The following is a 19,756-nucleotide window of genomic DNA, read 5'->3' as shown; positions in this document are numbered from 1 at the left end:
AGTGTAACACTCTACGGTCAATTGAAAGTCACCAATAAATCTGAACCACATGTCTTTTCACATGTTTTGACCATCAACATTCAGCAGACACTTTTCAACACTAAATTGTTGAAAATGTTTTAATGAAATAATGAGAACAACCATTTCACACCCAAGGAGTCTTTTTTGGATGTTCCTCTTTTCATACAATTTCCAACCCACAGCTGAACATTTTTGATTGATTTGCATCACCAGTCCAGCGGGGGTCACTCTTATTCTACCCACAAATGCCCTAATTTTTCAGTTGAACAGAAATTATTGCTTGATGTTGCCAGTTAAAAGGAGTGTAGATATACTGAGCTTCGTCTCTGTTGCACTCTGAACAGGGTGCGAATTTCCATGTAGCCACATGTTGCAGAGTCTGCTAGAGGTCTGCATTGCTGAGCTTTGGTCTAGATAGACTGTGACTCTTTGTTGCAGATGATGTGACTCTTTGACTCTTTCTTGTAGATGATGTGACTCTGACTCTTTGTTGTAGATGGAATATGACTCTTTTAGATGGAGTAAGACATTGACTCCTGTGTAGATGGCATGTCACTCGTCAAGTCTTTGTTGTAGCTGGAATGTGACTCTGACTGTTGTGTGTCAATTCCATGTGGCTCTTTGACTCTGGTGTCAATCATTTTCTTGGGCCGTGTACACAGATAATGAAATATGAGCTCCCTTTATGAGGCTTAAGATGCCTTCTCCTCACGGTAAGTGGCTGCACTAAATAGCGTCGTGGTCGTCTTTGACTCAGTAGGTTTCCATCTCAAAAACTCTTCGTTGTGTCGTCTTGTCCTGCTCTCCACTCCCGCGAAGCTTTATAAAATTGCTCCACAGATACTTTTTGGAGAAAGTGAGCTTCCCCTCCAAAAGGGCGACCGAAACACATGGTAATCCATTCTCATAAATCATTTCTACTCAACAAACTCTTATCCTGCTTGAAATACCATAATTGTACTGATAGCTCGTAAAAATCATAGTAACTGATGTCTGCGTGACCATGAGCTACAGTAGCATTATTTTAAGGAAGGTGCCTTATTCTGAGCAGGTAAATGGTGCTGCTGCACTCTGATTTACCCTGTCCTTTTTGCACTTCTGCTTCTTCTTAACCGTCATTTACTTCATTAGAGCAACTGATGAGATCTGATCTGTGTCAGCTGTGTCACCTGGGCACTGAAAATATTAATTCCTCTCTGCACAGGGGTTGCTGTTTTGGTTTCTGCTTAGAGACTGAATTAAAAGAGATAGAAACACAAAATAAATCCATAATTATAATGACAGAAACAAAAATGTTTGTAGGCAAAAAAAAGGTTGTAGGCACAATGCAACCGTTTGCATGTTGAATGCAATGAAATATGACTGAAGATGAAATGTATCTTGTAGGAAATATTATGGCTGTTACTGTATATCTCCAGAAGGGCGATGATGAACAGAAATGGATTTGCTGGATGTCTGGAGATAAGAGCGTTCATTATTCAATAGCATCGTGTTTTTGAAGGTAAGTTCTTGGCAGCGGCAAATTGTAACAGCGAACCTCTTCCACATGACCAAGTACTGGAAAAAGTTTTTTCTTGTTATTGCACCATTCAATAAACATTGATCTGTGGCTCTTGCCGAGAAATGAGACCGTTACGCTGATCTCATGAGACACCCATGTGGAAATATGCTTCTAAAACGCCGCTTTTGCCAAGAGATGCAGGTATGAAACCCACACCTGGCTTTTGAGCAATAATGTTCACGCAGTGTTTGAGTACAAACCTAGTAAAAAATACCGCAGAGCTCTGGATGTGATGAACGTTGGAGAAGGTCGCTCAGAAAATCCGAAGAAAGCGCTTGAAAACAAGAGCATTGCGGAGGCTTTTGCCTCCCTGTCCTGCCACACCACTTGATGATGTGAGGAGTGATGCAACACTGGGTCCGAGTTACAGTGGCTGTGGAAGGGCAGTTTCCTGGTGGCCACAAGGCGAGGGTGTAGTCTCCACATGCTCTGGACCAGCCACGTGGTCACTTTCTAAGGTTCTTGAGAATGCCATGGGCTGTTCTGGGAGGGAAGGACACTATGATGTTGCTTCAGAAATGTGTGATGACACAGGTCTTTTACTCTGGGCTCTGTGTTGTACCGTGAATCCTCATTTTCGTCACTTACAGAAGGAGAGGACTGCGTGCTCTTCTCATCTGGAATGTTTCCTGTTTCATCAACTAAAACATTCCATGAACCTTTTTTATTTTGTTTGTTTGGTTGTTTTTTTGTTTGTTTGTTTGGTTGGTTGGTTGGTTGATTTTTGTTTGGTAGGTTGGTTTTTTTTTTTGCTTCTTTGAATGGATGGATGGATGGATGGATGGATGGATGGATGGATGGTTGGTTGGTTTTTTGTTTAGTAGGTTGGTTGTTTTTTTTGCTTCTCTGGTTGATTGGTTGGATGGATGGATGGATGGATGGATGGATTTTTGTCTGGTTGGTTGGTTATATGTTTGCTTGGTTAGTTGATTAATTTTTTCTTCCTTTGGTTGGTTGGTTGGTTGGTTCTTTGGCAGGTTGTTTTTTTTCTTCTCTCGCTGATTGGTTGATTGGTTGGTCGGATGGATGGATTTTTGTTTGGTTGGCTGGTTTTTTGTTTGTTTGGTGGTTTGGTTGGTTGGTTGGTTTTGCGAACAACAGTCACAGCAGCATGTAAGTGGGGACAGTGCACCAAGAAATTGCAATTATGTCCATGTACACAGATCGAGGGCTCAAGGTCAAAATAATTCATCACAGGTAAGATCACCCAGAACTTTTTAATAACTTCCAAAAGAGTCTCCACTTGTACCAGAATTCGTTAGAGTTGTCATGCAAATCAAATGGCAGTTTTTCAAGTGACAGAAATTTACCTTTTTTATTGTCTAGATATGACACATCCACTCGTTTTACTTCCAGATCATATGAAATATATTTAACCCCAGACAAGTGCAAACCAAGATAGTTTAAGTCACTTTAGTGCTCAGGTTTTAAGCTGGAAGCTGAGTGGTGGGGATGGGGTGGATGGATGGCTGGAAAGAGGATCCCACCAGACTTACCTTTAAACCCTGAACCCTTGTGATCCAGCACCAGAGCTGGTGTGTGGTGCTTCATTAGCCTTTCCTAGGTCAAACCCCCGGCTGAGTTCAGAAAAGTTCCCGAACGAGGAAGAGAACAGCCTGCTGGACCTTCTCAGCAACCCTGGACTGTAATTCTGACCTTTCGCCGCTTATTGTGTAACCTTTCACAAAGTTCTGTCACAGTGTGAGGAGGTTCAGTGGTACCGCAAGACGATTTTTCCTGGAAAACTAAAAGCAGAACGAATAAGTGATGCATTGCATGCAGGGACTTGCCCCCCCCCCTCCCCCCCACAGGAATCTGGGTTGCCAGGATTGTAAAACAGAATGGAAAAAAGCGGATTTGCAGGTGTATTGAGTGAGTTTCAAACACGAGTGTTTTTTTGCACAGTTCTTGTTTTGTTTTCCGTTCCTTTAATTAGGGCACACTGCGCCATCGAACCGCTTACGAAGCGCCACCAGTAAAGTGGCATAAATGTGGTTTTCTCAAGGTCACCTTGAGAACTCCGGCCAACCGACGTCACTTCTTTCCGCTTTTACTCATTCATAGCACTGCTTTGAATCGACTGACCCCCGACCCTGACCTCCACCCCTACCCCACGCCAGCCCTGCCTCCTGTCCGTTCCAATCACAGCAGATGGTACTGCAGTCCTGGGGCTGTTGACAAACAGTGCTAGTCACACATTAACCTGCAACGCGGTTCTTTTCCGCTCTGACTCGCAGTGCAATGTGGGTGAGCGCTGCCCAAGGTCTTCCAGGAACAAGTGCCCAGACACACATTCCATGACCCAAGGACACACGGTGACCCGCGCAGGCGCGGTGAAGCCGAGACAACGAACCACCTGGACCTTGAATGCCATTCAGTTGCTAACATATGAACTGACTTAATCATCCAAAGAAAGAATCTCTGTGTGTAACTGAAATGTTAAACTGAAAATGGAAACCGTTCCAGCACTGGAACCTCATCTGCTGCCGATCCCCAAAAGCTGGCTTCGTGTAACGACGAGACCCTGTTGGCTGTGCTGCCGCTCTTGTCAAAGCCTCATATTGAGAAGATAGTTCAGTGATTGTCGGTGCCAGAGCAGCAACTACCAGCTCCTTTATTCTGTGTGTAGAAACTGGAATCTGTTCACTGACATTGGCAGGTGTGTGGATACGTTTATGTGTATTCATTTAACTCACCCTTTTCTCCAGCGACTTACAGCGTTCAGCTACTTATGGTTATTTACCCATTGATACAGCTGGGTAATTTTACTGGAGCAGTTTAGGGTAAGTACCTTGTTCAAGGGTACTACAGCTGGAGGTGGGATTCAAACCTGAGTCCTTTGGATTCAAAGGCAGCAGCTCTACTTACATTGCTACTATGTGCACCTATAAATGGGTGGATAGTTAGGGGTTAGAGGTTAGTTTTAAGGTTAGGGGTTCGGGGGTTAGTTGTAGGGTTAGGGTTAGGGGTTGGGCCCATGCTTTCAGCACAGTGCAGTGTAAGATATTTGAGAAGCATTCTCTTGTCATACACATATATACAAACTCACAGTCATACCTGATCAGTCACAAAGGTATAACGTATTTTTTTCTTATGCTAAATGATGTCTTGGAACATACATATACTTAGACAAAGTTTACTTACACAACACCTTTATTAAATATTGCAGCTATTTTATATAATATATTAACAGGGTATAACACCTTTTAACACATTTTCGTACAAGTTTATCAAAGGCATAATGTACAACATAACTGATTCATAAATTAAATAACATAGATGATAAATTCAAGTAATGAAAAACTTAATGCTTTAAAGTGCTTTGATGCATTGCTAAAAACAAATGACCTTTTGAAAGCATGCAAAATGTGCCATAAAAAGAAAATGCAAAAACAAGTGGACCTGACAAGTGGACACGTATCGTTGTGCTTCACACTGATCTGCCAGAATCCACAGGCTCCGCCCCCCTTCGTTGGGTTATATAAGAAAAGGCTCTTCTGGAGATCTGGATTAGTGCTGGTCTTTGCCCCCTGTTCGGAACTGCTGAAACCAGTGGCTTGGCGACCATGTCCAGCCTGTGGATGCTGCTCTCCCGTTCCACCTACCAGCGACATTCAACATACAGCATCCGTGCGGCGCACGTCACATGGTACTTCAGTACATAAAGTTTGTTTTTTATATGGAATGAGGCGGCTCGCTGTCACACCGCAAACACCCCCTCATGTACCTCGGTCACGTACGTGCGTCAGGGGAACGACACGCAGGCCGCGGAGCAGTGCCGCGTCCTGCCAGCGTCACCCGTGTCCTGTGACCGACCCATGACGAAGGCCATTTACTCTGACCTATTCTGATCGCAGCACTTGGCAGCAAAAGGACCGTGGTGGCGGCATTTTTGGTTCACATAATGTGTTTTTCCTAACATGGGATGTGGGCTTAGGGCACGGGGGTCACAAGGGTAAAGGTTTTCAAAATACACTGCCACATGTCCACCTTAACGTGACCTCGTCAAATAAACAAGAGCGGCAGCGAGAAGACAAACGCAACGGAAAGGCACTTTGGCTCTCCAACACACACCCCTGGCATGTCTGAACACAGTACAGTACAGCAAAAGTACAGAAATCGACAGTTTTTCTGCGTTTGGAAGCTTTTTAATCGTCAGCCAAGACACTGATTCGATGCAGTACAGCACAGGGAAGCGGGACGGTGAGTCTCCGCACAGATCTACTAAGACGAGAACCATGGGAACCACCTTCAGGTATTTCCCCCAAGCTGGTACAGAGGAGCGGAGCACCCACCGTTGACTGGAAAGCGGCTGGAAAGGATCATTTCCCATATACGATCACAATTTCGGTTCGCTGACATCATCGATGGACTTAAACAACTTAAACAACTTCTCTGATGGTGTAAAAGGGCACGAAAACACCTGGAAAATCAGTCAGAAGTTACACATTGACAGCAGGTTCTCAAGCGCGAGTGTAGAGAGCGAAAGCTGGAGCTAAAACAACTTAATTTAATGACAACGTGGTAAAGCATCAACCATTAATACACACTGAGATTCGTTACGAGCAGTCAAAAGTGGATTTAAATCAGCTGAGACTGGAATAACTGCCTCTGAGTGGATTTACCCCGTTGCACTGTATACTGTACACTGGTGCCGTGCGGGACAAAGGTGGACAGTTTTCACATAAATATCCTTTGGTAGACTGAATACTGGGGGGGGGGTGTTGATTGCACAGTTTCACTTTGAGATGGTTAAGGCCCTTTGCTCCATTCCTAGAAGACACACCTCAGTGGAGTCTGGGTACGACCAGCACTAACCGGCAGACGGAAATCAGAGTTACTGTATATTAACCATCTTAGGTAGAAATATGAAATGTCTTTTTTAATTTTTATACTATATACTACATATCTGTGGAAGTCTTTGAAAAGAAATGCTCTATATTACTTTATTATATGCATAGCACCCATAACGAAACAGTACCCATGATTTTAAAAAAAAAAAACCTACTCTTTTTTACACTTGTATGGCATCTGTATTCTCTCTTGCACAAGTCATATTTAATATTTTCCCTCCTTTCTTTTTGGTAAACCTGCAACTCTTCATTCGCGAAGCCGCAGTGAAACTCAGAGCCCATATTAACGTCTCTCTCTTTGTCTCTCAGCCCACATTAATGTGTTTGGCACGCGGATCTTCACACACATTTTTAGAAATTAAAGAAAGAAAGGCTTGACACTGCTGACACTTAACTACCGCTGTGTCCGCAAACTCGGAGAAACTCATTAGCTCCATATACAGGTTTAGAGCGTGGTGTTGTACTGTAGTAAACATCTATTGATTGCTGGACTGGTGTTAACTGAGCAGCACCTCACCACAGGCCTGGACTATTAGACTAAAATAGACTATGAACTATAATATAGTGTATAGGAAATATAAATAGAAATATTTAATTTGGAAAGTTTTTTTTCCTAAAAACTATTAGTAATGTCCAAGAATATCGTGTACTACACACAGGGGCTTTTTTGTGACCCCCTCACAAAAATGTACTGCGATCACATAACTATATAAACCTTGAGAATGGGGGTTTAAGCCAGTCCCCTCCAAAGGTACAGATTTGCCATTAATAGCACTCTTGGTTCTCATTGGTCATCGCTAATCTGGACTCCTTCATTTTGACTCGTGAATGAATTACCCCACCAGCGCCCCACCGCCCCAAGGAGGTGAGCTACAGCCCATTGTTTACAGATTGCACAGCAAACAACGGAGGGCTGAGGACTGAGGGGAAGAGTGCAGACGGATTAGGGCTTCTTATGACTTAGCGGTTAAATTGGGCCAAATATGAACACAACTAAGAGAATAATTTAAATATACATCCATGCACAGTAAATGAAATTAACTCATCGGTGACATTTGATCAGTGAGAACGGTGTGACTTGTGGAGTACAGTAAGTACATGTCCTTCAGAAATTTTTTTATGGTGGTCAAATAAAACAAGATCAGTCTTTTGTCCTATGATGTCGCTGCGGGAAAGTGACCTCCGCAGATTTCGGAGCCGTTCACGTTCAGGGAAGTAGCGCTGGGAGATGCTGCAAGTGAGTCTACCATAAGTACAACAGCTGAGTCTGGGGTTTTCCACGGTGTCTGTCTTCAGTCGAGCTCAGATCCTCGCCCGGGTGTCGGTATCTGTCGTCCACCGCTGCCCTCAGTCATCACTGCGGTTTACCTCTAGCCATGAGATCCAATTACAGTAATCGATGTGGGCGCGGATTAGTAAAGACGTCTCGCTGCTCACAGACTTCATGCTGAGGGGTCACATGACCGGGGGGTGCGATGACAGCTACAGTGGTCGTGGGCAACTCGAGCTTGGCGGGCTGTGAACAAGCCCCGGTGATCAAAGTCAAATCCCAGATCAGCCAGAGATGCCTCGGGCGGGAATGGGGTAAAAGGCGGGCCCCGCACGTCCACGGGAATGCATTAGCATATGCTTTTAAGGTGTCCCCCTCTTCCTCCTGGTCCTCAATGAGGGCTTATGTGTTTGATCAGTGGAGCATACCCTAAGAGCCTTGAGTTTGTCCTGTTGGCAGCCTTTCCCCTGTGCTAGGAGGTCTGGGTAATGACACATCCCATCAAGAGCTCAGGCGGTGGACGAGCGAAGACCAGCGAACCGCTATTTTCTCTTGAATTATCAGGATTTAGAGAAACTGCCAAAACGTCTCCGCTTTTGCCCCCCAGAGGAAGAGAAGGAATGAGTCTATGTGAACTTCGACCCATCGTTCTGATGTGTACTAATGGCCCGATTGGAAGGTGAGCAGGTTCAGTGAACGGGGGTGACCAGGGCTTAACCATCACAATGACCGCAGTCAACTCACTCGTAATGATTTCCAAAGGGTTACGGACGATCTGCACCTTGATTGTGTGGGAGAGATTTAAGTGCAATGAATTTTCTAGAATGGCACAATAATTTATGTTTTCGAAGGGGGGGGACAAGCTGTGAGAGCATAACAACTTCTATCCAACAACTATGAGCAAAGTGTGTTTCAATGAGTTTGCTATTTGTGTCGATCTTCGTTCTCATCCGTAGCTGTGTGGGCTCCTGGGATTCATGGGGGAGGAGTCTTCACGGCCGCTCTGGCCAATAAGCTGATAGAGCCGGTGGCTGAGGTTCTGCACCTGGCAGGTTCCGAGGACGCAGCCGACACGCATCAGCTGGGCATGGTGGTGATGACCCCGTGCGCCGGTGTGGGCGTGGCGACGAGCCCTTGGATTCTGGCGCAAGGTTTCATCACTGTGCGCAGGAACGGCATGGACGTGTCTCGCCGGGGGGCCACGGATGAGGAGGGACCTCCACAGAGCACGCTTGGCCTCCAGGGTCACATCCGGCACCGGCTGGAGTTGGGGGACCGCTTCTCGAAGAGGGGTCCCAAGCTCGTCCGCCTCATTGCGGTTCTTCAGGAAGGTCGACCTTAACAACGAAGAACGTTCAAAGTAAAGTTAGCAACTTCGAAAATTACGTTCTCTGGCGAGAAGGGAATATTCTCTTTTTGGATTTAGGGTTTTGGGGGATTTGTGGGTGTTAGAATTCCTAACCCTAGCAGTATTTGTTATTTTTATCAGCAAATTTTGATTTAATTTTAAACTCAAGGATCGAATTAGGTTTGTAAACCGACGACTGGACATAGCCCTTTTAACCTCACCTCTTGATGCAAATGTCCATGAAACAACTACTAAAAGCGTGTAAGTCCACAGGAACAAGCAAATAATCAAACACGCACACATACGCACAACAATCGCAGATTTACTTTTTCTTCACCATTAGCTGTGACCCAACCAGCTGGTGTCGACCACGACAGGGACTCCTGAACAGAGACCTGACATGAACCTGCAGGCTCTTTGCCACAGTTTGTTAACCATTAGCGGTTGAGATCAGTGGGCGGTGAGCCTTGCGTTCCTCCACTTGTTTTCCACGTCTTTCGCAAGCTGGACATGCGAACAGCGATCGCAGGGGTACAAAGGTTGGACTCCGGGGCAAAAGGTATCAGGAGCCTTCGCTACTGTGGGTCGACCACTGAAACTGACTGTAAGCGTCTGATTTTAATCATCTTATGGCTGTCATAAATTTCTATACACAGACTGCTCCTTGGAGCTTTATTCGTCTGACACTTTCCTCCAAAGCGACTGACAGTTACTGACCCGTTTATACAGCTGGGTAACTTTCCTGGAGGGATTTAGGGTAAGTACCTTGCTCAAGGGTACTGCAGCTGGAGATGGGATTTGAACCTCTGACCTTTGGCCCCGGCATCGCTTGTCTCCAGCCGATTAGCCGACATTAATGATTTTGAAGAAATCTGAAAATGTTGAACCCACGACAGTTGTTCTCCCGGCCCTGCAGATATATTTGCAGACGTCGTCGTGCCTTCCGGCTGACTTTTTTGCCATCCGAAGCAGAGGAAAACACGCTTTATAAATATCAAAACGAATTCCGCAACATAACTTTCCGGCGGCGTTCAGAGCGCTCACGACGGTACTTAACGCAATTACAAAACTTTGAGTGGCACATCCAGCGTCGCGCCGAACGCCAAAACACAGGGAGTGGCCTTGGAAATGACAGGGTGAGCGTCACCATGGAGACGAGCGGCGCTCCGGAGTCCTCTGTCGCAAGTCAGATTTACGGTCCGGACCGACGGGGAGGCGGGGGGGACGTTTGCGAATGACCTTCACTTTTCCCAACCGCTAAGAGCACCGTGTTTGAAGTGCAGCATCGCCAGACTTTCGCCTTGACGTTCCGCTGGCACTCGACCAGGGTTCGAGATCTACCTCAGGGCTGTCCCACTTCTTCGGGTGGGAAAAAAATGATAATCTGCGTCACGTTACATTCCTCTCCTTTAAGCCCCTTACAAGTTGCTGTGATGAGGCGCAAAGTGGCAGGTGAGGTGAACCAAAGGTATGTTTGCGCAGTCGGCACACCGTTACGGTTCTGCTCCGCTCTCACGGTTTAGAGCACAGCCTGGCACAACCAGGCCAGCTATGGGGGGGCATGACCGCAGCCCCAGCACTGGATGTAGCCCGCTAGCGCAGCTAAATGGCTAGCTGGTCCACCCAAGCCTCGGTCAAGGACAGGGTTGCTGTGCCCCGCTCACTTAGCAGAAGCGCTAAGAATAGTCCGGTAATTCTACGGCTCTGGTTAACGGCACTACTTTGAAAGCTCTTTTACTGACGCCCTTCAGACAACAGCTCTGGCTTTGGACCCAAAGATCGCAGGTTCGAATCCCACCTCCAGCTCTAGTACTACTGAACAACATACTTACCCTGAATTGCTCCAGTGAAATTACCCCACCCTGTACCCTTTGTACCCCAGTGCATAAAAGTCTCTGGAGGAAAGTGTCAGATGAATGAGTAAATGTCAATGAAATGCTCTGATATCTGACCCGTAGTGTGACTCCAGGTCCCCCCCTCCCATCTAAAAGCCACAGATCTCTGTGCACAAAGCTCTCCGTCCCACTAAACAGGACTAAGGAGCCTGATAATTGTTCCCGGTGCATTGTGGGTGATGGCGCTCCGTGGTACGCCGCTCGCACCCGCTCCCTCACTGGGCTGTTGGCTCACGCCCAGAAGTGCCCTGTGATACTGGTGGTGAGTACTTTTCTGGGTGACTTGGCGACTCGGAAGCTGGAAGGATTAGTTGACTTTGGAATCACTCCATTAAACACTTAAGCCACTTCTGAACGTGGACGTCGGTGAGACACCGAGTGCATCTCGCTGCTTTTCACCGCTCTTTTAACGTCTCCCAGCGTCGCGGGCCGAGCCGCCACACCTGAGCATCAGTCCAATACCATTCATTCTGTTTGCTGTACTTTGGAATGGAACATTTTTAAGAAATCCTCCTTAACGTTTCCCTCCCAGGTCTGCAGTGTATTCACGAGAAACGGCGCCGAGAGGCGTTTGTGAAGAGAATTCTTTTATGAACTTATGTTTTTTGAACATGCCACTTGCTCAGCATTAGTCAAGATTTTAAGGCTTTATTTATGAGGGAATAATCTTGGGATTAGTTCACAAGGAGGGAGAACTAATCTTGTATTCCTGTGCGTTATTCTTTTGTATTACCACTCTAACCCCAGGAACGGGGTCTAGGTTGGAATTAAACGACGAACTTTGACCCGGCCTCTAGCTGGAAACCACGCAAACTAAGGCGACGGCCCCCGTGTACCCGCTAAAACCGCGGTATGCGGAGAGACCCCGTCTCCACGGGGCTTTTCAACACCGATTAGCCAGTGAGTGCAGTCTTTGTTTGCCCTTCAAATTTGGGTACAATATCGCTCTAATTCGTCCAGTGACAAACAATGATGGATTGTGGCAGCAGATCTGAACGACGAATACCTGAAAAAATGTGTAATTTTATTGCTGGCCCTGTATTTCAAAAAAAGTTAAACTTCTGTCCATCCATCCGATTTCAATAACCGCTTGTGCTGAGCAGGGTGGCGATGAACCGGAGCCTATCCCACAAGCACTGGGTGCAAGGCTGTGGCGGAGGAGGGGGTACAGTACCCTGAACAGGACGAAAGTTAAACTACTAGACAGGTACGTTTGAGAGCACAGAACTTACGTTGCAGTTGTGTATCTGACGATTTCACCCCAAAGCGACTCCTGGTGTTACGCTACGATTATTTACTCATTTGTGCAGTCGGGCTATTTTTACCGGAGGAGTCTGGAGTTAGTACCTTGTTCTAGGAGCTACAGCAGGAGGTGGGATTCCAACTTGGGTCCTTATACACTGACACCCTGTTTCTTTCCCACATCACACCTTCCCTGGTGCCCTGAAGAGTTTCACCCTGATCAGTCACATGTTTACACCCCAAGCCATAAAAAAACTATTTGCAGTCGTTAAATTCAAACAGGGGTATTTCACCCCCCCACTGACACCCCTATCCAGTCAAGTGCTTTCAATGGTGCTCTTAATGACAGTTATTACAAAACGCATTGCAATTTTGATATTACAACATTTATTGGCAACACTTACCATATGTACCTATTACAGAAGTACTTATAGACTGTACTTATTACCGTGCCACAACTCGTCTTCCAGTGTCATACAGGTTTAAATCATGGTTCTAAGTTTTTGTCTGCATTCTTTCTGCACAAAACACGACATTTTAAACCGTGTAAATGACTCCAGTGCAGTTTGATGGTTTAAGACGCTGCAAAGGGGGACTTCTCAGTACAGTAATATGTGTGTAGCTATAATTTTGCACATATATGAAAAAACACACTCCTCGGTTATGCGGAGGGTGTGATTTCTGTTATACCCACTAATCTGCAGAGGAATTTTCCTTTCGGGATAAGATCCCATTTTCCTTGGCTCACGACCATGACTTTTAGCCACTTATGGTTTATTTGTTTTGCTTTATGTAGCAATTAAATAGCTTGGGTGTCACTCATTCACCATTACACAGCCCCAAAAATTGCACTACCTGCACACAGAAATGTACGGCTTACAAGGGTAAACACCCCTGAGGGGGTCAATAATTCACAAGGTGGTGGCTGGTGATTCATTAATGTTCTCTAACCTAAAACACCACTGAAGGGAAGATGTGATTGGGTTTATGGTTGTTGCTGGGCTAAGGTGATCTGGACACGTCCACTGTCACCCATGCCAAGGTATCTGGTGATAGACCCTCTGCCACTGCCTGGCAATGCACTGAACCCACCAGTGAAACCACGAAACGGGCATCACTGAGAGGAGATTTTCCCCAGTTCTACACTAGTCTAGTCGTCAGTCCATGACCACCTGTAATCCCCTCCTAGGACAGTGATAGTTTGAGACCCTCAGGACCACTCTGCCGAGACCTGAGACCACAGAATTGGGAACCGTTCGCTTAGTTATGACGCATTTAGCCAACAGAACGCTCTTGGAAGCCGCAGTGTTGGGATGCAGCCGAGAAGTCGCTGTGTCTGTGTTTCCGCAGGACTGTCAGGGTAGGACAACTCCGAAATCCCACCGTCCATCGGAGCGCTATCAGACAGGCCTCTGAGAACAGGGGACGTTTGGCTGTTCACAGGAGGGACAGTGTTGCTAAATCGCTCCTCCTGTCCTTCGATGAAAGAATGGTCACATGAAATTTGGTAGACTATCGTTACTGAGCACAATGAGCTGTGCTCGGTCAAAAGGGACCCAGCATCGTCGTGGAGCCACATCACTCCCGTGGGTCATGGGAGATGCACAACGTTCGTCTGAACGGACAGTGTCCACCCGCATTGCTTCTTTTGGCAGATGTGCTCCTCTAATTTAAAGCCCCAAATCAGTTTCGTAAGAACCTATCCTCTCCGAAAGGCTCAACTCATATCATGTGGTGCACTTGACTTCTTCAACCTCCAGAATATTGGCCAGAGGTTCAAAACTCCATAAACTTTCATAAACTCGTAGTTTATAGAAAACCTCCTCTCCACCTCCCCATTCCCGTTCACTTGCATGCTGACTGTGATTTACAATACAAACACACTATGAAGTGTAAATCCGGTCACTCCTTTGCTTCCTTTTTGCAGTGCCACAGTTTTTACCACAAAGAATATGGAGCATGGTTAGCGCGTGGTAGGGGGTAATTCTGGGTCCTCTGCCAGCATAAAGAACTTCTAAAGAATCTCATCTCAGGACATGTCAATATAGGAGTATTAAGGTGGTAAAATGTACCTGTAGCATCGAGCCAAACATTAACCAACAACATCTAGGTTGTCACTTGCGACGGTCACTGCTTATGATCGTACTTGCGCGTTCTTTCATATTACTCATTTACACAAATGAGACAAATATAATTCACAAAAGAATTATCATCTACGAATTTGGGTCTTCTATCTGAAACAACCAAATTTGACTGTAAATTCTGTTTCTCACCACCGTGTATATTTTATGTTAAGCCTCTTAACCTAGTGTAAACTGCACTCGACACTACAGACACGCAGTTCGGCTACGCTGGCGGTACCCGAAAGTGGACAGTAAAGCGTAGCAGCTCACATAACAATAATAACTAATCCAGTGCCAAAAAGATTCATCTGCACCCTGACAGTGTGAAAATACAGAGGGAAAGAATGAAATCCTAGACTGGATCAAATACCAAATCAGCCGTCACTGCATTGACCTTAATAACTGGCTCATATAAAGCGATATGACAATGATTTATGTCTGTACTGCGCAAGAGGAAGTGTGCCAGACGCATGCCATGACCCCACCCAAGATGAGTTCCCTTGCTTGACATCATGTGCCTGGAGTGAGATCCAGAACAAGGCCGATTGTGATGTGTGGGGCCCGGTGAAAAGAAAAAAAAAAAAAAGGCTTGTTGCCCCGGATGGCCGAGCAGCGGCTCATACGGTACGGCTGGCTGCTCTGCGAAGAGCCCTCGCTGAACAAAGGACTCGTCTGTAGCGATATTAGAACCCGCTACCTACCCCAGCACCTGAGGATCATCGTCTTTCTGCTGCTGAGGTCTCGTCTCCGAGGAGTTTCTCTGCGTGTGCGTTAGCCCAAATAGCCTCTCCCCCACCCCACACGGCAAATAAACATTTCAAGGCCAGAGTAGCAGGTCTAAAGCCCATCGTATGATATAGTGATATTTTGCATGGGCTTTGCAACTCTTTTTTAGAGACCGTTTATCTCTGCGCATTACGCCTGCGTCAGTGAAGGTCCATCTCCCGCCTGTGAGAAAATGTGCTGCTCAGAGGACAAAGGCCACGGACTCTTTGGCAAGCGCTCCAGCACGATAGTGATCTCAACCCCATGTGTCTTTAATCAACTGGATCCCAGGAAGCCGTGACTTTACCGCATTCAGCTTCCACCCTTCGGCGGTGCCCAGCTGCGATGAAGGAGCAGCAAAGGGCCTGATGGAGGGGATGGAGAGGGCTCCAGTCGCTCGCTCTGCTTGGGTTACAGCTCAGCCTGGGGGTTCTGCTCACCTGGGGCTCGTGTGTCTAATTTACCGCTGGCTGCTAGTTGAGGCATAACAAGATGAGCAGAGCCATATAAGATGGTAACTGGATAGCGACCCCCCCCCCAATCTGTTAGACAAAATGCCTTTTAGCCTTGAGGGCCAGCAGAACTGCTCACATGACCACCTGAAAGTAAAGTCTTCAGCAACAAACGTGTTTCGGTGAGAGATCACGAGTCAAACCCGGGGCTCAGCCAGAGGACAGCTGTCTCCACATAGTTATTATAGTCATCAAGGCTTGTGAGTGACATGTCTGTGAGCAGACCATCATATTTTTGTCTCAGCAATACTTGGCCTTGTCCATGCCTGAGTAATAACAGTGTAAATGCCAGTGTTTAATGTGGGCAGATTCCTCTTTTTTCCCACTTTCCCGCAGCAGTCTCCTCCAAGTATTATTTCTGCTTAACAATTGAGAAAATTTCCATCCAGTCCTCATTATGCAAATGCTCGCACTTTGTGTTGAGGAACATTCTAGTCCCGACACAAATGGTCAGGACTCGCAGTTCATGGTTCGGTGCACAAATGAACACTGATTCCATTACATCCACTTCTCTTTAAAAAGTAGCTAAGAACTTTGCAAGTGTACGGGTTCTAGAAGGGGGGGGGGGTAATTTTCCTGCATTTGCGTCACTCTCGAACCCCAACTCAACGTCAAGCGACTGCTCTTTGTCCCCCAACATTAAGTTGCAGATCAGCTGGTGTTTAAGCTGGACTTTTGGCAACAGAATCTCGAAGCTTCGACGTTAATTATTGTTACAAGTAAGCAAATAAAATGTTGTAATATTTGACGGCCTTATGTAATACGTAGGTGTCAAAGGCTTTTAAATGTCTTCAAGGAAGCCAAGCCTAGAGCCCAGGGCCTACCAGCCAGGAGAGGGCAGGCAAACACTTGATAAAAAGCACTAAAGCTACTGTATTTCAACAGCCCACAGCAATATTCTAAAACTGTTATTAACACGCATAACAAACTGCTTAACTGTCGTTTCATTTTCCTCAGGGGCTCAACCAGTTTTCTGCCACAGATTGAGCGTTTATTAAATTTACTCTTAAGTACATCTGATAGCAAGTGCGAGATGACATCATTATTATTAACCACCAAGTCTTAGGCTGCCGACCCCTTTTTTTAAGGTCACTTACAATGTTTAATAAGCAGTTATAGAATGGTTTACTTGTTTACACAGCGGGGTATTGTTACTGCGTCAATTCAGCATAAGGAGCTCACCCCAGGGTACCACAGCAGCAATGGGATTTGAACCACAGACCTGCAGTTTGTAAGACAACAGCCCCTAAACAACACACCATCTCATATGGTGTCAGAAAGCATTTCTGATTAACTCTTTCCTTTTGTCAGATATATTGGAAAGTTGATGCATTACTTTTTCCTCCCAGTATAAATAAAAAAGTATAAAAAAATAAAAAAAAAAAAAAACAAGTGAGCTTCGCTCTGACACATTCATCTTAATGTATTTTCTCTTCCTCCAACAACAAAAATAGCCTGGCTCCTGTCCAGGTGTGTCATTTGTCTTTTTTTAAATCCTGCTGATTCATGTTCATCTTGACCTGAAATAATTAATGGGTAAAAGATGTACTATTGGGTCATTACAGGTCACTGCCACGAAATGCTGTACAGAGCACATCAATAAATACAGATAAAAGTCAGGGGGAAGGAAAAGCAGTGAGATCCACAGAATGCGAGCCGAGTGAACCTCAAACCTTACACTGATTCACATTTATTATATTTATTTTATTTACCTATGAACTGCATTATATCTGTGGCACGCGACCGAGCTGAGCGTGCGAGCGGAGTTACCCGGTGCGACTCAGTGCGAGAACAAGTCCGAGTCCGAATTAAACATCATTAACTTTTTCTTCACTCTCACAACTGAAACATTTCACTTTAGAGCGCGTTTCCCCCATTATTTCACCGAGACTTCGCGGAACTAACCGCACTACACTTTCCGCAGCACAGGGTCGCTGCCGAAATTAATCATTTTAATTCACTTCCGCCGCCCTTCATTGAAAAGCTGGTGACAAGAACTTGAAGTTGAAGTTCGTACTGTGGCGAACATTCAGATTCATTTATATTTAATAACTTGCATATTTATGAACGCGCGAATTGGCTGATTTGCTGCGCAGCCGCGGCCGTACGTGTCAGCGGGCAAAGATGCAGTTTTTAAGAAATATATTAGTTTTGAAATACAGTATGTGACGTCATAACACAGTTATACACGTGGCAGAGAGTATGTGAGACAGTGAGTGCGCTTCCCACCCCAGTCAGCCGGCTGTCCGCGAGAGAGCCCGTGCGATGGACCACGACACGTCCTTTGGGGTCCCGGCTTGTCCACCTTTGTCTTCGGCCCAGGACAGTACGCGCGAAAGCCCGTTTTACGCACGAGGGAGCCGCGCGCTCTCCCTGTACCTCCGCGCCGAATGGAGCCCCCACACCGGGAGGGGACCGGAGCGCCCCCCCCCCCCCACACAGACACATAACACCCACAGCGCAGCACGTCCCTTCGGGCAGGTATGCGTCCCCCGCAGTTTCCACGCAAGCCTGAGGTGCCCCCGCCACCCACCAGCGTCGGGTACTATAACACACACACACACATACACACATTTCGAGAACCGCTTGTCCCATACAGGGTCGTGGGGAACCGGAGCCTACCCGGCAACACAGGGCGTAAGGCCGGAGGGGGAGGGGACACACCCAGGACGGGACGCCAGTCCGCCGCGCAAGGCACCCCAAGCGGGACTCGAACCCCAGACCCACCGGAGAGCTGGTACTATAACGGTACTGTTATTTCAATAATATTTCACAATATTTAACAGACAACATTTCCGCTCCTCGGCCCAATATAAGTTGTTAAACTGTTAAAGGGCACGTCAAAAACAGTTTCACTGGTCTGGACACACACACACACACACACGGTCATAGTGCAGCACAGTGTGGCACAGGGTCTCAGTCTCACCTGCTCCTTTGCTGCGAGCTTCCCGCAGGTGCGGCCAGGAGCCGCGGCTCGAGCAGCAGCAGGGCGACGCAGCACATGGACAGCGGGGACAGCGGGGACAGGAGGGACAGGAGAGACGGGGGCCGCATCGTGTCCTCGACAGTCGTCGCAGCAGTCCGGGCAGGGGGGAGTCGCGGAGAAAAACTTTTTTTCAAAAAGCCTTCGGATATCCACGCAGATGGTGGTGTGTGTGAGTGTGTGTGAGAGCCGGCTGTTTCACACACCTGCGTCGGTGAAAAAAAAAAAGCGATTCCACTCGGTCATTGAATCTTACAAATGGGCATAAAGCGACATAATCATAAGTAAGACAGAAGCAATGAATGTCCATAAATCACCTGCAGTTTCTGAATGAGAAAATAAGCGTAGCGGAATATTTTAATTATATCCCCTCCCCCTCCACTAAAACATTAAAAGACAGAAATAATAATAACAACGTTACCGCTCAGTAGCTAATTTAAGTGGATTCTATTTATTCTGCTGCAAAACACGTCCCCTCGCACACAGCTCCTACTCCGCCGCGCCCGGCAATGAGTCAAAGTGGCCAACCTGTGGGTTCGAATCCCTGTGCGCGCGTGCTGCTCTCCACGCAGACGGTCCACGCGTCGGAAGGAGCTCGGCAATGTGGAGCGGCCCTCCGCCTCATACTGTATATTTAAATATTGGGGGGGCGGGGCTCCTGCTCCTTTTGAAACTTCTCCTGGACACATAATATCGCTCCTTTATCTCCGCTCCTGCACCGCTTGGGTTATAAAGGCTCTAGATACTGGTGTTTGTGTCGGTGTTCCGCGCGCATTATGAGGGATGTGGTTACTTTATCTTTCTTTCTCTCTTTTTTTTTTTGTTCTTTCTTGAAGATGGTGTTCCTTTGCTCTGTATGATTTGTCATTTCCACCGTGTGCCCTTCCTCTTTTTTTTCTTCCCTTCTTCTTCCCTTCTTCTCTTCTTCTTTCCTTCTTCTTCCCTTCTTTATCCCTTATTATTTTCTTCTTCCCTTCTTCTCTTCTAATCTTCTTCCCTTCTTGCTTCCCTGCTTCCCTTCTTCTCTTCTCCCCTTCTGCCTCGCAGCCCTGTCACTTGAAGATATGTGACCACAGAAAGGATATGTGTGGTTTTGCACCAAGCCCAACTCCCCATGTTTTCCACTGGTTTTCGTGACATCTTTGTAATTGTATTTCGACAGAATCTGCTACATGCTGAAGCC

The 19,756-nt window shown here is 46.5% G+C and overlaps 1 protein-coding gene across 1 annotated transcript; it reads right to left on the bottom strand.

Moving 5' to 3' along the window:
* Positions 1–4,933: 4,933 nt before the first annotated feature.
* On the bottom strand, positions 4,934–19,424 carry LOC108942138 (protein ADM2-like). The gene is made up of 3 exons (XM_018765272.2): positions 19,102–19,424; positions 18,517–18,779; positions 4,934–9,042 (listed from the first exon to the last, which is right to left on the bottom strand). The coding sequence occupies exons 2-3, from the start codon at positions 18,642–18,644 to the stop codon at positions 8,652–8,654; spliced, it is 519 nt and encodes a 172-aa protein (XP_018620788.2). The 5' UTR covers positions 18,645–18,779; positions 19,102–19,424; the 3' UTR covers positions 4,934–8,651.
* Positions 19,425–19,756: the final 332 nt, after the last annotated feature.

Source organism: Scleropages formosus, chromosome 5, assembly GCF_900964775.1.
Source record: "Scleropages formosus chromosome 5, fSclFor1.1, whole genome shotgun sequence".
Lineage (NCBI taxonomy): Eukaryota > Metazoa > Chordata > Actinopteri > Osteoglossiformes > Osteoglossidae > Scleropages > Scleropages formosus.
The sequence above is the reverse complement of the archived record's forward strand: the minus strand, read 5'-3'. Positions and strand labels throughout refer to the sequence as shown.